Raw genomic sequence first — 15,969 nt, 5'->3', positions numbered from 1 at the left:
CTGCTTGAATGGATTTTGTATCTTGATTGAATTGTCTCAAAGTAGGATCGATAATGTGTAATTCAAGTTTTACTATTAATGGCAAGTGTTTTGTACATTTTGATTTTGAATGTCCATCATTGTGAAAGTATTGTAAAACTCGAACCATAAAATAGAAACTATATTTTGAGGTGATTTAGGAAAGATTTCTAATTAATTTGTTGTATGGCAAATGCTTATGAGTTGTGATAAACTTCTGATGTGTACAATTACTTTTTACAGTGTACATTCTGAGCTTTTTGAAATTGGTTTACAGTCTTGTTGATGGCTCTATTTTTTTTTATTGATGTCTCACAAATTAGTCATTCTATTTATAGACTCTTAATTAATTATGGTTTTAGAATTTTCATGTCTGCTCATCCTTTGAGAAGATTTTATCATTTTGCTTTTAACATTTGAAAATAGATGGTCTTAAAAAAATTGGTGGCTTGAGTGATTTAAAATTAAGATGTGTTTTGCAAATACTTTTTAAATATGCACATGTATGAATATATCTATATATCTAATGATGAATCAATGCCTGTCAAATACATATAATTATAAGAACAATTTTCTGAATCAAAATTCAAAAATCCATTTTATGATGCTTACAAGTTTATCATAATGGCCATTGAACAAATTACAATTGATTAACAAATACAGGTTTTGAAACATTTCAGAAACTCAAGAAATATTCATTTCTGTTTTATATTAAAACCAACACACAACTTTAATATCAAATACATTGTGTAGTGATGTATTCATTCTGTGTCAGACATGTTATATTGGAAGCTCATAAAAAAAACATATATTTACTTATTTAATGGAATAAAAAAATAATAAAAATCATAGTTGTTACTCAATTTAACTTTGAGTAATAATTTCAAAATGTGTGTTATGAAATATTCTAGTAAATTACAACTAACAAGTTGACAAAGTTTCAACATGTAAGACCACTGAAACGAATCATTGGTTCAGATCAATACCGAAAAATATTATATATATATATATATATATATACATACACACTCACACAAAAACAATACTTGTTCTACGAACACAGATTTGATTTTAATATCTTCACACCTTCCCGTTATTGATTTTGTTTTAAATCAATATGCCTTTAGTGTCAGATACAAATATCTATAAAAAAAAAAGAACAAAATTAAAAAAAAAATGTATCATGGTTTGAAAAACCTGAATAATATTCTCAAATATCATTATAAAATTTAGATAAAATTGTCATTTAAAAAAATCGACATATCATCAAAAATTGCTTAGTAATTTTAATTCAGTTTGATGTTTAACAATAAATATCACATGCAACCTTTGTCAGCTCAATTTATGGTATCAGAAGTTAGACAAAACAATTCAGTTATTCCCAATAACAACTAATCCAAATTCTTAAATATGAGATATTCACTTGTTAATTTGTCATTTTTAGTTGGAGGCTTGTTTGTAATTACTTCAGTTCAAATTATAATGAGGTGATAACATGTGATTATTTGGTTTTAATATGTAAGTATGCATATGTGGACATATATATATATATATATATATATATATAATCAAGTAATATGAATTTCAAATTATTAAAAAGGTGCACATAATAATTTCATAAACTATTGCAGTAAGCAAAAATTGCTGTACATGTTGTTAAAATGCATGCAAAATGCATTTTCAAATATCTTGTTTAACATTTTTTGAAGTGAGACAAACACTGCACTTAAAGGAAAGTATCATGGTGGATTTTCAAATAGTTTTATTTTAATATAACTGAGCACACCAGGAATATGGATAGTTATGCTGATTTGGGTAAGAATATTAATAAATAATCATTAATAAAGGATGCAAGAAGTAAAATCATAAATTTATGCATGAAAATTAATATTATGACATGTTTTCTTTCATTATATATGTACAAATATATGATACTTTTTAAAAACATTACAATGTGACAAAAATAATATATAAAATACAAAGAAAAAACCATATTGTTTGTTATTTTGCAAGTTAATTGTTTAAATTATTATTATTATTATTATTACTATTCTAATTTCACAATTTAATGGTGAGGAGATGAATACTAGGATCTAACATGCAAACACTGTCAACAAAGAGAATGTATGCATGGCTACATATACATTTATGTATATATATATATATATATTCCCATGTATTCAAGGAAATCCCACTATTCAGAAAGTTTTATTTTTGATTGAGTGTTTCTTTACAAACGTCACTTAAATCTGTTGATAGTCTTAAACACAGAAAGACAGTCTTCTGAAACATTATTCAGATGTGATGTTTTTTACCATGTGTTTCAAATTCTTGTTTTGAACAACAATAAAAACATACAACCACATTTCAAAAGCATGGCATGATGTCAATTCAATAAAACCAAAAAAAAAAGAAAAAAAAAAGTTGGTTCATCAAAACCGATCACATGAAGTTCTGTGTGAATTTGAAAAACATAGGAAATTGTAAATACGAAATAGAAGGATTATTATACAATTTTGTTTGATTATTTTAACCATGGGAATGAGTGATGTAGATGTCACAAACTTTGTGTGTGGATTGAATAGTCAAGCTTTGAAGTGGTCAAGTGACCATAAAGTCACACATATTTTATTATTCAACCTCCATCTTTCCCACAAATATTTACACATAATAAAAAATAATACTCAAAATCACTTAGTAATGCATGCCATCAGAGTGTCCGCCCACACGAAATAGAAACCCCATGACACGTCGGTTCCCACGTGGACTTACACGTGGCACCACGTGGCTAGCGGGGGAGCGATCGACCCGTTGTTGAGGGTGAGGTCGGCTGCACCCACTTCCATGCCCCGATTCCAGCTCAGCGCGACACGTCAAACTGCAGGTGCCTTTCGCCGAGCGAGCTGGATGCTTCTTACTGACCCATGCGAGCTCGTGAATGCTGACCTGGCTGGAGTCATGGCCGCCAGGTGTGGGTCGGTATTGGCGCGCCATCGGCTCGGAATTAGGGTGATTATGAGCTTCGGGGGAGGAGGGTTCCCAACCCACCCACCCCAGCACACCCTAAATCCGGTGATAGAGAAAAGTGGGCTAATTGTGGGCATTAATATTGACGTCCATTAATTAATATTTGCCACCTGGACCCACGGAAGTAATGGACACATGGGACCGACAAGCTGAGTTGGCAGATGCGTGTCCACCTGAACCCAATTCCTTCTCCCCCTCCCTCTCTCCTTTTTTTTTGTTGTTAGTGGGTAGGGTTGTGGGGATGGGGATGCATGAGGCACACATATTATTATTATGGTTCTATTGGGGGTGGGGGTGGCCCTAATACTACGATTACTACTACTACTACTCCTTTGGGAAATTGATTTATTTTGTCAGGGCTCCCTTCCTCTTTCCCCTCTTATTTGGTGCCCCACAATTGAGAATAGTCTTGGAGCTCACAAAAGGGGGACGAGAGGGGGAGGGGTTAGTTGGGTCCATAAGGTGGTGGGTTTCCATCCCCATATTATTATAGTACTAATAATACAAGCTAACAAACAAATAAAGAAATAAAAGTGATGATGAAGAACCACCCAAGGAAATGCTGGAGTTTGTAAATATTTGTTGATCTTGTAAACATTTTATGTTTCTTTTCATATATATATATATATATATATATATATATAGTGATGAATATGCTTTAATTTTCTTTAACTCTTTTAGACACTAAGGGTTCATAGCTGTTGTGATAACATTTATACATTTGACAATTTGGGGGTTTAAGGGATTGATTGCATTGCAAATACTTAAGATATTTTTAATTCACTTTTTTTTTAAACAAATTAAATTGACATCACACAAAATTGCATTAATGTTTGTGTGTTCATTGAATTCATTTCTCACTATTAAATTAACATATGAATATTTATTTATTTATTTTATCATGGAGTGAAAACACACAAGCTGAAACACATTTATTCAATGTATATAGAGTGTGATACATGTTCAATTTTTTGGATGCTCTAAATTTTTTAAAGTGAGCATGGTTACTCAAAAACCTAAATGTGGATGTACAAATCTAATAAACCATGTATATGTAAACTTCTAATCAATTTATTACTTAATCCTGATACTATTTTGTCTCCATACATAAACATAATTGCCTTCTTAAATCAACTTACAATGAACATAACCAAAATGAGATGCATTATAACCACACAAAAGAAAATGCTATAAATTTCTAAACACAAAGAAGAATTAAAGATTAAATCTCCTTCTCCTTGTCACAAAGCAAAGTTCATCCAAACATAAAAGCCAAAAAGATGGCATATTTTCAAAGTAATTTTTTATTTTTATAAATGCGTATCAAATATCCAAAATAATTGTAAACATAGATTGGATTTTCAACAAAAGAGAGTTTAATTGTTGGTATATTATATTTGAAAGTTTCTATCTCCAAGGCCATGAGCACAACCCAAGTGAGATTGAATCTATTAGTAATGAAAGCTTAGAAAAAACGGCTCAAAGTTGACATATAGGTTTGGTGGAAGTGTGAGTCCATATTGCTTATACCATGGGACAAATGAAATGGATGGATGAAATTTGAAAATGGATGGATGAGATTTGAAATGGATGAATGAATGTAGAGTGTGGGTGCCAACTTTGGATTGGGATCAAAGTAGCGCTTTGAAAGACAATTTCTATGGTTGAGATTGTCCTTCAATCACACAAGCAAGCATTCATGAAAGGAAGGCAAAGGAAAGGAAAAACAAATAAAAAAAAAAAAAAAAAAAAAAACAAAACAAAACAAAACAAAAAGGGGAAAGAAGCAAAAGAAAGGGAGTACATGGTGGTTCAGAAGCTGCTTCAGTGCTGACTCTCTCTCCTTATCTTTTTTCTTTTTTTCTTTATGAATGTGTGAACCACCCAATTCAATTAACCACTTTAGGGTGATAGAAATAAAAAAAAAAGAAAAAAAAAAAAAAAAAAAAAGTGAATGAACTATTTGTGCAAATTCATGAGAATACATACCCATAATCATACAAATGTGGTTCCAAGTTTTGGTTCACTTTGCTCTAATTATTAGCCTCCAATTATTTTATTTTATTTTTATTTTATTGCATTTTAGTTTATTTTTGGCATGACTTTTTGTTAGTACATTTGAGGGGACAATAAATGAAGGAGGCTTTCTTCAATCTCAATCATCGGATAGATTGTTGGAGCCCACATCAATTGTGTAGTAATCTGAGCATAAAGGGCAAAGGGAAGTGCCTCACATTGAGCTCAAAGTGAATTGTGTTTCATTTTGACTTGTTTGGAGTTATGACATGGAATGTTTTATTTTCCTTTAAGAACTCTACAGCGGTGCTTGGTTTTGCACTTCATGATGTTGAACTTTATGGTTGTATTACTATTGGTGGAATGTTGTTGTATTGAAATGACTATTGAATTAAAATTAGATTGAAGTAGCAGCATTCATTCAAACATGTTTGTGTGTATATATACTTAAAGAATATTTTAATTTATTTTATATTCCAAATTTAATTTTTTCTTAATCTCTTACAGTATTGATGATATTTTTAATTTTTTTACAAGTTTTAAAATTTTCAACTAACATTTTTTATAATTATTTTTGTTATGATTTCTATCATTGTGTATTCAATAAATTTATTACTTAAAATTACAAAAAAATGGTTGCATTAGTGAAATACAAGAGAAATTAGATGGACTAAAAATAATAGTAATATTTATATATTCCATCAAAAATAAAATTTTAAGATCTTCTAAAAGTCAAATAATTTCTTTACTTGCAATGATTAAAATTTTAGATTTTATATTTTTAGATTTTTATTATGTCTATCATCTTAATATTGATTGTGGAGGATTTATTGATTTATTGATTTATTTTTATTATCTCTGTTCTTTGTAAAAGAAACCTAGTCTGTATAGTTTTGTGCTCTTTACGTATTTTATTATTGGAAAGTATACCATTTATGACTGTTATTAAAATTTTTAGATGTTTCTAATTAAAATTTATTTTTTAAAATTTCATTTCATTTCTTGTGGAGTCTATATAAAATTTTGCTATTGTCAACACAATTTGCCATCTACAACATATCACCATAGTTTTTGCTATTGTTACAACAATTTGCCACCTATTTGATATGTTTTATTCACTTTATTAGTTTTTAATTTAATTTAATTTTAGGTGAATTTAAAATATGAATATATATATATATATATATATATATATATCTATAAAAAAGAGATTTTTAAATTTGAATAATAAAATAAAACTAATGAATAGATAATTCAGATAATAAATAGTGAAACAAATTCACGGTATTTAGATATTTTTCATTATTTACTTAGTTTCTCAAATAATATACATATGTATAAATAATAATAATTTATTAATTTATATTAATAACACATACTTTTATAAAAGAATAGAGTTTGTGTATAATCTTTAATTAGATTATATTTTTAATTTAATTTAATTTAATTAATTAAATCCTCTTTATTACATGTATTTTGTAAATCACAATTAATATAATGTTCGAAGTCCCTTCTCTAACACAATCAAAATATTACAGCTCATAAACCAATATGATATGGTTTCGTGGTATTCAGTTTATATTTATGTATGTATATATATATATATATATATATATATATTGCACAAAATATAAAAACTATTCACATCCTTAATTTTGTCTTGTAATTCTTGGTTCATAGGTGTATAATGTTTAGCTACAAATTTTTAATTTGATGCATGGATATGTTATACTAATTCCCTATATAAACTATTCTGATTTTTGATTTTTTATTATACCATAGTTAGTAGAGTCATAATGGCAGCATTCATTCAGGTATAACATTGCTTGTTATATTCGGTGCCACAAAAAGAATCAATAATTCAAACATTATTTGATGGAGCATAGTTGTAGAAATTTTGTGTGTGTGTATTTATTTATATACATTTCTTCATTTTTGTAAGGAAAAAAAAATTTAGAATCAGAGGTAATTCATTATTATTATTATTATTATTATTATTACATTTTAATAATATACTAAAATGAATTGAGTTTCAATGAAAAAGAAACCTATTTTATAACTATGTTCTTTTAATCAAATGTACTCACTGTTGCAAGTGCACATTTATCAAAGAAAAAAAAATGCAGAGAATTTAGAAAAATGTTGTACGTACATACATATTATTTTCTATCTACTACATCTATATTTATGATATGTTGTACAAAAAAATTGAAAGAGTTGGCATTTTGTTCAAAGAAATCACAACTTTATAGTAATAAATAAATATTATATTATTTTATTTTAAATGTTTAAATTCACATTCAATTCTTTAATATGTTTAAACATCAAGAAAGAAATATGTGTAGGGCATATATTTTACAGCGACCAGAATTTTGAAGCTCTTTCGAAAAATGCATTGTGTAGTATCATATATTGAACATAAGTTGTAATAGTAGGCATGTATTTTTCACTGGATAATTTGACACCATATATTTTAAAAAATTGTACTGGTTATACAGACAGAGCTTAGTATGGATTAAAGGCTATGATAAAATGAAGTGCTATAAATTCTAACAATGCTAATTTGGTCCTTGATAGTTACTCCATTACAATAGCAAATTAGTACATTTAATTGACAACAAGAGTAAAGATTATTCATTTTTTTTTTTTGTAAATTCATTTGTAAGTTAAAAATACTTATAGTTAAGGTTGCCTGCCTGCCAAATTTCATCAATTTTTTTTCCTAATACTCAATGAAACTTTAAAATATTTCACTTTCATTAGGGTTTCTAAGTTTTTTATTTTTTAATATATTGAAATTGATAATAATGAGATTGTAATGACTTCAGATGCAATTTCTTTTCATCAAGTCTAATGTAAAGTTTATTTAAAATAAATAAAAAAAGCGATTCAATAGTAAATGCTTAAAGTCGCCTTGTCTCTGAAAAATGTAGTGGCCAAATACATAATGAAATATCTACTCATCAATCATGTGTCATATCATAGTAAATTTTTTGCTTGTATTGGATATTATTTAATTCTGAAATAAAATAAATAAGCACATGATAATGAATTAGTGTAATCTATTTTGTACATTAGCATGGCATGCTAGAAAAAATTGATGATTGTGATGAAAATGGAAGTTGAAATTACTTCAAGAAATATGATTCATTTTTGGGTTGTTGTGGTATTATGTTCATTGAATCTTACGTCATCAGAGGCATTGATTTATAAACTACATAGATTTTAAAATATAAATTTAAAATATAAATAAAAAGTCTTCTGTCATTTATCATTATTAAAACCCAATTGTTCAAAATTGTAGAAAAGATTGAATAAATTACTGGAAAAAACCTTGTGAATGCTCTCATGGAAAAGTGTTTTTATTTTATTTTCTTACTGAAATATCCATCACATAACGTGGAATTTAATAATAGGAATGTTATTTATTTATTTATTTATCTATTTACTTGTTTTGGGTGAAGGGGGGGGGGTGGGGTCAGCCAAAGCTCCTTTTGCTCCGCTTTAAGTCCATGTAGGAGTAAAGACTCTTATGAAAGAAGACGGCTTCGTTGAGAAGAGCCCATTTGGCTCATTCAGCATATATTGTAATAAGAATAATAATAATACTAACAGTAATAATAGTATTTATCTATCAGGTTAGACCAAACGGAGACCTGGAGGAGGAATTAGAACTTGGTTGCCAAGCATCATCAATCATGTATAATAAAATCCCGTTTCACGTATTAATAGACTCAGATAGAGTTAGTTGTATATGCTTTCTGCTACAGGAGGAGGAGGAGGAATAGAAGCCCGACAGACGAGGAAGGAAGCAAGGCAGGCGTGTGATCCCTGCGGGGGGGCCTCCTTCACTGGAGCCTTCAGCGACACGCCAAACCAAACACAAGGAATATGAAGGAAGAAGCCTTTTGTCTGCTGAATGATGAAGCCGGCGCAGATTCTGAGCCATAACCACCGAACAGTCACCATGAACAGAAGGAGAAGGAGGAGCCCCGTTCCAGAACAACAAATAAATAAATAAATAAATAATAAAGAAGCGGTCAGAATCGTCTCCCCCGTGCGCCATCCAATGCCGCGCTCCGAGGTGGAATAGGTGTGCGCCCTATAAGCGAAGGAGAATGAATATTCGATGTAATTAGCCTTCCCCCCTGGGGGCCAATTGTAGGGAAATAAACGGTTTTTCTCTCTCCCCATTCTTTAATGGAAATATTGTGTCCGTTCGTTTGCTCAGAGCGGCACGAATGCGGAAAAGATACGCTGTCCCGGCCTCGGGATGGGGGAAGAAGCTATAAATATAGCGCCAAATGGGGGGGGACTGTGGAAAGAAATGGGGAGGATTCGGAAAGAAATGGGTTGGGCGGCGGGGAGGGCGGCAGGAGGAGGAGGGAGGAGGAGCCAGCCAGCGAGCTAGCTTAGGAGGCGGAGGGTGTGTCCGAAGCATGCATCCAACACGGGATGACGATGGCGGAGCGGGCAATCGAGCCCAATCAAATCATGCCCCCCTCTCGTTTGCGTTTCCCGGCGGCACACATACCCTGGTTTGGTTTTGTCTCGATCCGAAGCTTTCCCAGCACACTTCTTTTCGATGGCATTTTTGTAGAACAATAGCAAAAGCCGTGTAGCGGTAGTAGTAGTCTTTACGTTCTGCAAGGAGTTGTTTCTTGGGGTTGTACAGTCGCGGGGTGAGATCAAAAGAGAGAAAAAATAAAAATAAGGCTCGGGTAGACGAGTTTGCTCTAAGTTGCGTTGCGTTTGTGTTGCCTTGAGGTGCGTGCTTTGGGGGGTGCCCGTACGCAACCCTTTCCCCTGGGTTTAGTTTTGATGAGACAATTCTTGGTGCAAGCGGGGTAGGGGGTGGGAGAGAGAAGGAGTTTTTTTAATGCCGTGGGTGAGATTCCTCGGAGTTCGTTTGAAACGGTCTTTGGACGTCGTCAGTGGCCTTATGGATGATCAGCTATTCTAGTTGTCAGGTGGGATAATTCTGGCGAATGTCTGCGAGGGATTAGTGGCAGGGTGTGTGTTGTGCCGTGGGTGCCCTTGGGTAGGGGTGGCGGTGGTAGTCCGAGGAGTGTGATAAGGCTTCATGTTCGAAGCTACTACTGCTGTAGCCTCCATCCGGAGTTGGTGGATTCCTCGTTGAAGGTTAGTTTCAGGATTGTTTCTTCTAGCAACTAGTGGCGGTCGTAGTACATGTTTCGATTCTGAAACCAGAGTGTACGTGTTGGATGTTGGTGGTTTTGACTTTTTGTTTGATTCTAGGTGGCTAGGGTGTTTTCAATTCTTTATAATTTTTTATACTTTTGATTTTATTGGTCAGCTTCTCTCTTAGTATCATGATGTGCGAAGTGATCCTTTGTACTTGATATTGGCTCTGCTGGAGTTCTTGCTGAGGTTGAGGCTTGGATGGAGTGGGTCACCCTCTTGTGTGAGGTTAGGGGTGCTTGTAACTATGCAAGCGGGTGACATCGACGCTCTGGTTGTCCATTAGTTACAGCGGCTGCTTCTTTTCTACACTGTTACAGTCCTACTACCTTTGAGGGTGTAGATGGAAGCATGTTTTGGCACGTTTGATTGTGATGCAGTGGATAAGGAGTATTTTCCCTGCGTCTTGACGTTTTTCGCCAGTTTCCTATGGAAGTATTTGTCGTGGTTATATAGCGGCTATGGTTTCATTTTTTATACTAAGAGTTTAGGTGATTGCTCTCTTACTAGCAAGGTGGTAGCGAAACTCGAATTAGTTTGAATGATGCACCTTATCACCTACTCGTTGAACCAATTTTGCTAGGTTCTCTTGATGGCCTTTTTAGTGCATTCTGAGGTGGTAGACACCGGTATGGATGTCAAAGAATTGTGCCCCTCCAGTGTCTGAGATGAGGTCATCTGTTCCTTCGGGGAAACTATGTGTAGATACCGTGTGTTGGACACAAGGTTGTGTACTTTTGTTGCGTTCTTACAAAGTTGCAGACTAGTCTAGGTTGCGCGAGTGTTTGAGTGGGTGGACTCTCACAACATCATTCCTTCTGGTTTCATCTCCGCCTCCGCTGTAATACGAGCGGGTTTTCGTGTCTTTGTGTGTGAAGTCTTCGTGATGAAGTCTTGAACGCTTACTACTCATTCCTCTGTTCCTTGACATTTAGGGATAGTGGTTTAGTAATGCGTGTGTCAGAAGTCGGAATTTCGTACATCTAATTCACTTGGTTTAATTGTTTGTGCAGGTTTGACTCGTTTTGGTTGAATATCATTCAACATCGATTGTGCTGCCAATCGAAATTTACCTGAAACCAAGAGTAAAGAGGTTGTGGTATAATCCACAGGGATTTTAAGACTGGAGACTTTGTTATTGGACGGGAGTATCATTCTACTAAGATTTTAAACATTTTTCTTTTTTCTTTTTTCTTGGCCAGAGGCGTCAATCTGATGACCCTAGAGGGCCTGAGTATGCTTTCTTGTCTCTCATATATAAGTGGCTGAGGTGACCATGACTGCAGCAGATCAGGATCCTGTGATTAGAAGGATATCCTTGGGCCATTACATGAGGTGAGGCAACCTAGTTTAGAGCCATTGCAACTGATATTTGAATTTGTTTCTGGTCTGAGAGGATCCTAATTTCTTTTGTAATCCTTGCTGCTTCACCTTTTAGAGATCGTACTCATATCAATGGCAAATCTGTTATGGCAATGACAGGAAGTCACTGATCACCCGCATACATCTCAGCGATTAATTTGCCATGGCAGACATTGGTACGCTTGGGACTTTTTCCTGTATGTGCAAGCTATTTGCAGTTTAGTATGATGTGCGGTGTATTCGTTGACTAGTTCAATAGGATGGCCCTCGTCTCTGAAGTACTGTGGTTTTGGCTACAAGCAGAGCTGCAGAGATCAGGGGGGAAGATGGATACTTGTCCCGTTCCTCGGAGACCTAACCAGTCGGCCGGATTTATCGACAGCCCACGCTCTGCGGGAAGTCCTCGGCCTCTCCGGCCTCCCATCCAGACTTCCGGTTTCGCTGATAGTCCACGCTTTGTAGGAAGTCCTCGGTCTCTGCGGAGCTCCATTCAGACTTCAGGGTTCGCTGACAGCCCACGCTCTGTAGGAAGTCCTCAGTCCCTGCAAAGTCCTAGATTTTCATCGGGCCCTGGTTTCAGCAAGCCTCCGCAGGTACGCTTTGTCATGTCATCGTCATGAACACTGACCAACTCATTATATTGATGAGTCTCTTTTCAGATTGTAGATGCCAGGCTGAAGCTCTGTATTTTTTATTTTTATTTATTTATTTTTTGTATTTTTATTTTCAGCGCTTACTAGGTCGAAAGGGTTTAAGTTAACAGCTGCGATGGTCTCGTAGCTTCACGCCTGTGAGGCGTTTTAGGAGCAATGTTTTTATGGAGTTTTAAAATCTGAGGTCTCGTCTTGTGCAGCTTCATGCTCAGATGTGCGCGACTTTAGCTGCACTTGTGAAGCGTATGCTAGCTATTGGACATTCTTTGGATTCTGAGCGAGGAAGATTTCGTAAAGCAGGAATTCAGGCACTTTGTACATTGCAGCTGGCTTTGGACAAGGCTCGATCACTCCTACAGTACTGTTCTGATTCCAGCAAGCTCTACTTGGTATGTTTGTCTTATTGCTTAGGCAATCACGTGATATCTTGTTCGTATCGAGGCTTCTGCTCCCTCCGGATACATTCACTACCGTCACACCTCAGTAATCAAGTGATTGGTATTACTGCCCTTACAAGCAAGCCTGCTCTTAAATCCTCTACTTTCAGTTTATGCTTCTCCGTTGTGTGGATCCTGAGAGTGTTAAATCTTCAACTGATGTTCTATGCAGGCCATCAAAGGCGAATCCATGTTGACGCGGTTTGAAGAGGTTAAAGAAAGTCTTGAGACTATTCTTCGACGAATTGTCGTCCTGGTCTCGCAAGATCTTGCCTGTCAGGTTTGTGCCTGCAGACATCTCGCAATCATCCTAGAGTGGAGTAAGGAATGCAGTGAGAGCCACCAAAATCGGCGTAGTACAATGCTTTGCAGGTTAAGCAACTATAATGAGCAATTTCACTGCGTGCATTGCACCGCATGCTCCGAAGACAATATTTACGTGTTCCTCATTTTTTGCTCGTCTGCGAGCAAGAGTGATTGCCTCTTTCCGACCATTTTTTCTGATCTTCTTTAGGCCTCCACGCTGTGCTTTATTCTGCAGCACGTGATTTAAGAGTCTATGTAGGTTTCGCGATATTTGTTTCACCAAATATTAGTAAAGAATAATTGTTTAAGTACTGCGTTCGCTTAGAAGCAGCAAAGCAAATTATGTGTGTTTGCTTTATGTTCAGATTGGTGAGCTTCAAGCTGAGCTGAGTCGAACAAAATTCCAACTGGACCCTGAGGAGAAACAGATAGGGGCTGATATCATATCCTTGCTGCTTCAGAAGCAGAAGGGTTCCCAGTATGAGAATCCTGAAGCTGAGGAAGAAACTTTCAGTCAAGTAGCTATCCGGCTTGGCTTAGTAACAACGGATGCAATCCTAGCTGAAAAACGCGCTCTACAAAGACTACTTGAGAAAGCGCGATTCGAGGAGGATCGTCGGAAAGAGTCGGTCACCCTTCACATATTACAGCTTATGAAGAATTTCAATAATGTTCACCGAATGGAGAATATTATGCGCACAAGCGGGGACCCGTCCTCATGGCTTACTTCGGACAGAGGTTGGGGTTCAGGGAAGATTTCTGGAGGCGGGGATTCAGAGCTGGACAGGAACAACTCTCCCCGTACTCATCAACATTGTGCAGACTGCCGATGCTCTGAGATGGCATTTCTTGAAACTGTAGATAGATTGGAGGATCCTGATTGCTCAAGTCCAAGAACTCCTAAAACACCACGAACTCCACGCACTCCTCAAACTCCTCTTGCCCCAGAAGAACTTCGGTGCCCTATATCTCTGCAGCTGATGTCGGAGCCCGTCATTGTTGCGTCAGGACAAACATATGAGAGAGTCTGCATCGAAAAATGGTTTCGAGAAGGACATGTTACATGCCCAAAGACGAGACAAACCTTGGCGCACCTCAATCTCACTCCGAATTATTGCGTTAAAGGCTTGATCGCAAGCTGGTGCGATGCTCATAATATTCCAGTTCCAGGCCCACCATCTCCTCCGCCTTCACCAGTCTCGTGGCGATGGGAGCTTGGGTCAGCCTCTGAGCTTGTCAAGGTACCAAGTGGCGAGCAGGGGAAAGACGCTCGGGTTGTGCCAGTGGATGATCTTCCAGATGAGGACATCAACACTCCTAGGAATCAGGATGCTGAGAAAGCAGTGGACGCTCTCAGTTGCTCAAGCACCCGTGAACATGTCCAAATGCAGGAAGATAACTTCATGGATGAATTTGGGTCTTCTCAACTTGATGGAAATGGTATGAATCATTCTCTAGCGTTGCTACCCGAAGGGCAATGGGCAAACAAGTGCGAAGACTTGATTGTAGATCTTATAGAGGGTTCTGTAGAGCAAAAATATCAGGCTGCCGAGGAGATCCGGATTTTGGCTAAAACCAATGCTAGGGCACGATCACAATTTGGAGAAAGAGGTGCTATTCCAGCTCTTGTGGAGCTGCTCAGGGTAGCAATTGATGCTGATGACCAGAAAGCTCAAGAAGTGGTGGCATTTTCTCTCCTCAATGTTGCCATCAGTCATGACAGGTAAAGAACCACACTTCTGGAATTGATCCAGTCTATTTGCATTAGCTTTTGTGTAATTCTCAGATGTTTTACGGAACCGAGTTCGAGTAGGCCCTGATAATTATCATTCGTCTATTTATGTTGGTTTGTCATCGTATGGTGTCTCATCATAAGATTTGCTACAAATATGTCTTACTTTGCGTCTTCCGGTTATTTTAGCCTTGCTATGTACATCGTAAATAACTGGAAGACCGCTAAGTGCACCCTTGGAAGTCTTGTACAATGAGCTGATTTCATGCATTGATGTGCACAGGAATAAGGCTGCAGTCGTAGCCGCAGGAGGTGTTCCTCATTTCGTCGAGTTACTGAAAGCAGGAGCTAGTCGGGCATGCAAAGAAGCTGCAGCGGCTGCTCTTCTGACTTTGTCGTGCTTGAACGAGAACAAGGCTTGTATAGGCTCCTCTGGAGCAATTCCTCTGTTGGTGAAACTGCTGATCTCTGGCTCAAACCAGGGACGAAAGGACGCACTGACTACACTCAACAACCTCACCATATTACCGGGCAACCGGCCCCGTGTGGTTCGGGCTGGCGCAATCCCCATCTTAGTGCATCTGCTGAGCTTACGCAAAGTGGACTTGTTGGAGAAGATTGTGGCCTTGCTGTGCATCTTAGCTTCCATTGAAGAAGGGCGGTCCACCATTGCAGATACTGAGGGCGGCATAGCTGTGCTGGCTGAAATCCTTGACTCGGGAAGTATCAAGGAGAAAGAGCATGCCGCTGCCACCCTTTTGTTACTATGTACTAATAGCTTGCAGCATAGCCAATTAGTGTTGCGGGAAGGGGTAATCCCTGCACTCGTCTCCCTTTCTATGGGCAACAGTCCGCGTGGTCAAGACAAAGCTCAGAAACTCCTTCAACACTTCCGTGAACAACGCCAGAAGGAGACGGTGTTCTCACACTCTGCCCCTTTAAGTGTGAGTCTCAGCATGGGAGCAACCATCGATGGCGAGTCATCTGGAACCGAGCCCCAACAGGAGTCTCTTCTGTCCAAGGATGTTGCTAGTAGTCCTCGGAAGGAACAGAAGAAAAAGTTCGGGAAATCACGGTCTGGTTCCCTCGGGTTTATCTGGAAGACAAAGGTGGCTCTTCCCCTCTACCAATGTTAATGTGCACTATCTGACTGTATAAACAAAGCAAAAAGTACAAAAAAATAAAAAAATAAAAAAAATAAAATAGTGTTCAGATA

General features: G+C 36.5%; 1 protein-coding gene and 1 long non-coding RNA gene across 11 annotated transcripts; both read left to right on the top strand.

The window, feature by feature from the left end:
• The first annotated feature begins 1,025 nt into the window (after window positions 1–1,025).
• On the top strand, window positions 1,026–2,636 carry LOC149987546 (uncharacterized). 4 transcript variants are annotated; one of them, XR_016498061.1, is made up of 3 exons: window positions 1,065–1,505; window positions 1,650–1,833; window positions 2,109–2,636. It is a non-coding gene; the product is annotated as an uncharacterized LOC149987546 (long non-coding RNA). The 4 variants fall into 4 exon arrangements; XR_016498060.1 differs by having other exon boundaries at window positions 1,026–1,505; window positions 1,728–2,636; XR_016498059.1 differs by having other exon boundaries at window positions 1,026–1,505; window positions 1,650–2,636.
• A 6,825-nt stretch (window positions 2,637–9,461) lies between these two features.
• On the top strand, window positions 9,462–15,969 carry LOC112294397 (U-box domain-containing protein 6). Of its 7 annotated transcripts, none has more exons than XM_024544732.3 (8): window positions 9,462–9,599; window positions 11,277–11,598; window positions 11,746–11,801; window positions 11,929–12,218; window positions 12,479–12,667; window positions 12,888–12,995; window positions 13,387–14,744; window positions 15,037–15,969. In XM_024544732.3, the coding sequence occupies exons 3-8, from the start codon at window positions 11,789–11,791 to the stop codon at window positions 15,887–15,889; spliced, it is 2,811 nt and encodes a 936-aa protein (XP_024400500.1). In that variant the 5' UTR covers window positions 9,462–9,599; window positions 11,277–11,598; window positions 11,746–11,788; the 3' UTR covers window positions 15,890–15,969. The 7 variants fall into 7 exon arrangements, with proteins under 7 accessions (XP_024400500.1, XP_024400503.1, XP_090099853.1 ...); XM_024544735.3 differs by lacking the exon at window positions 9,462–9,599 and adding an exon at window positions 9,696–9,828; XM_090243727.1 differs by lacking the exon at window positions 9,462–9,599 and adding an exon at window positions 10,020–10,203 and having other exon boundaries at window positions 12,479–12,636.

Source organism: Physcomitrium patens, chromosome 17, assembly GCF_059467195.1.
Source record: "Physcomitrium patens ecotype Gransden chromosome 17, ASM5946719v1, whole genome shotgun sequence".
Lineage (NCBI taxonomy): Eukaryota > Viridiplantae > Streptophyta > Bryopsida > Funariales > Funariaceae > Physcomitrium > Physcomitrium patens.
The sequence above is the reverse complement of the archived record's forward strand: the minus strand, read 5'-3'. Positions and strand labels throughout refer to the sequence as shown.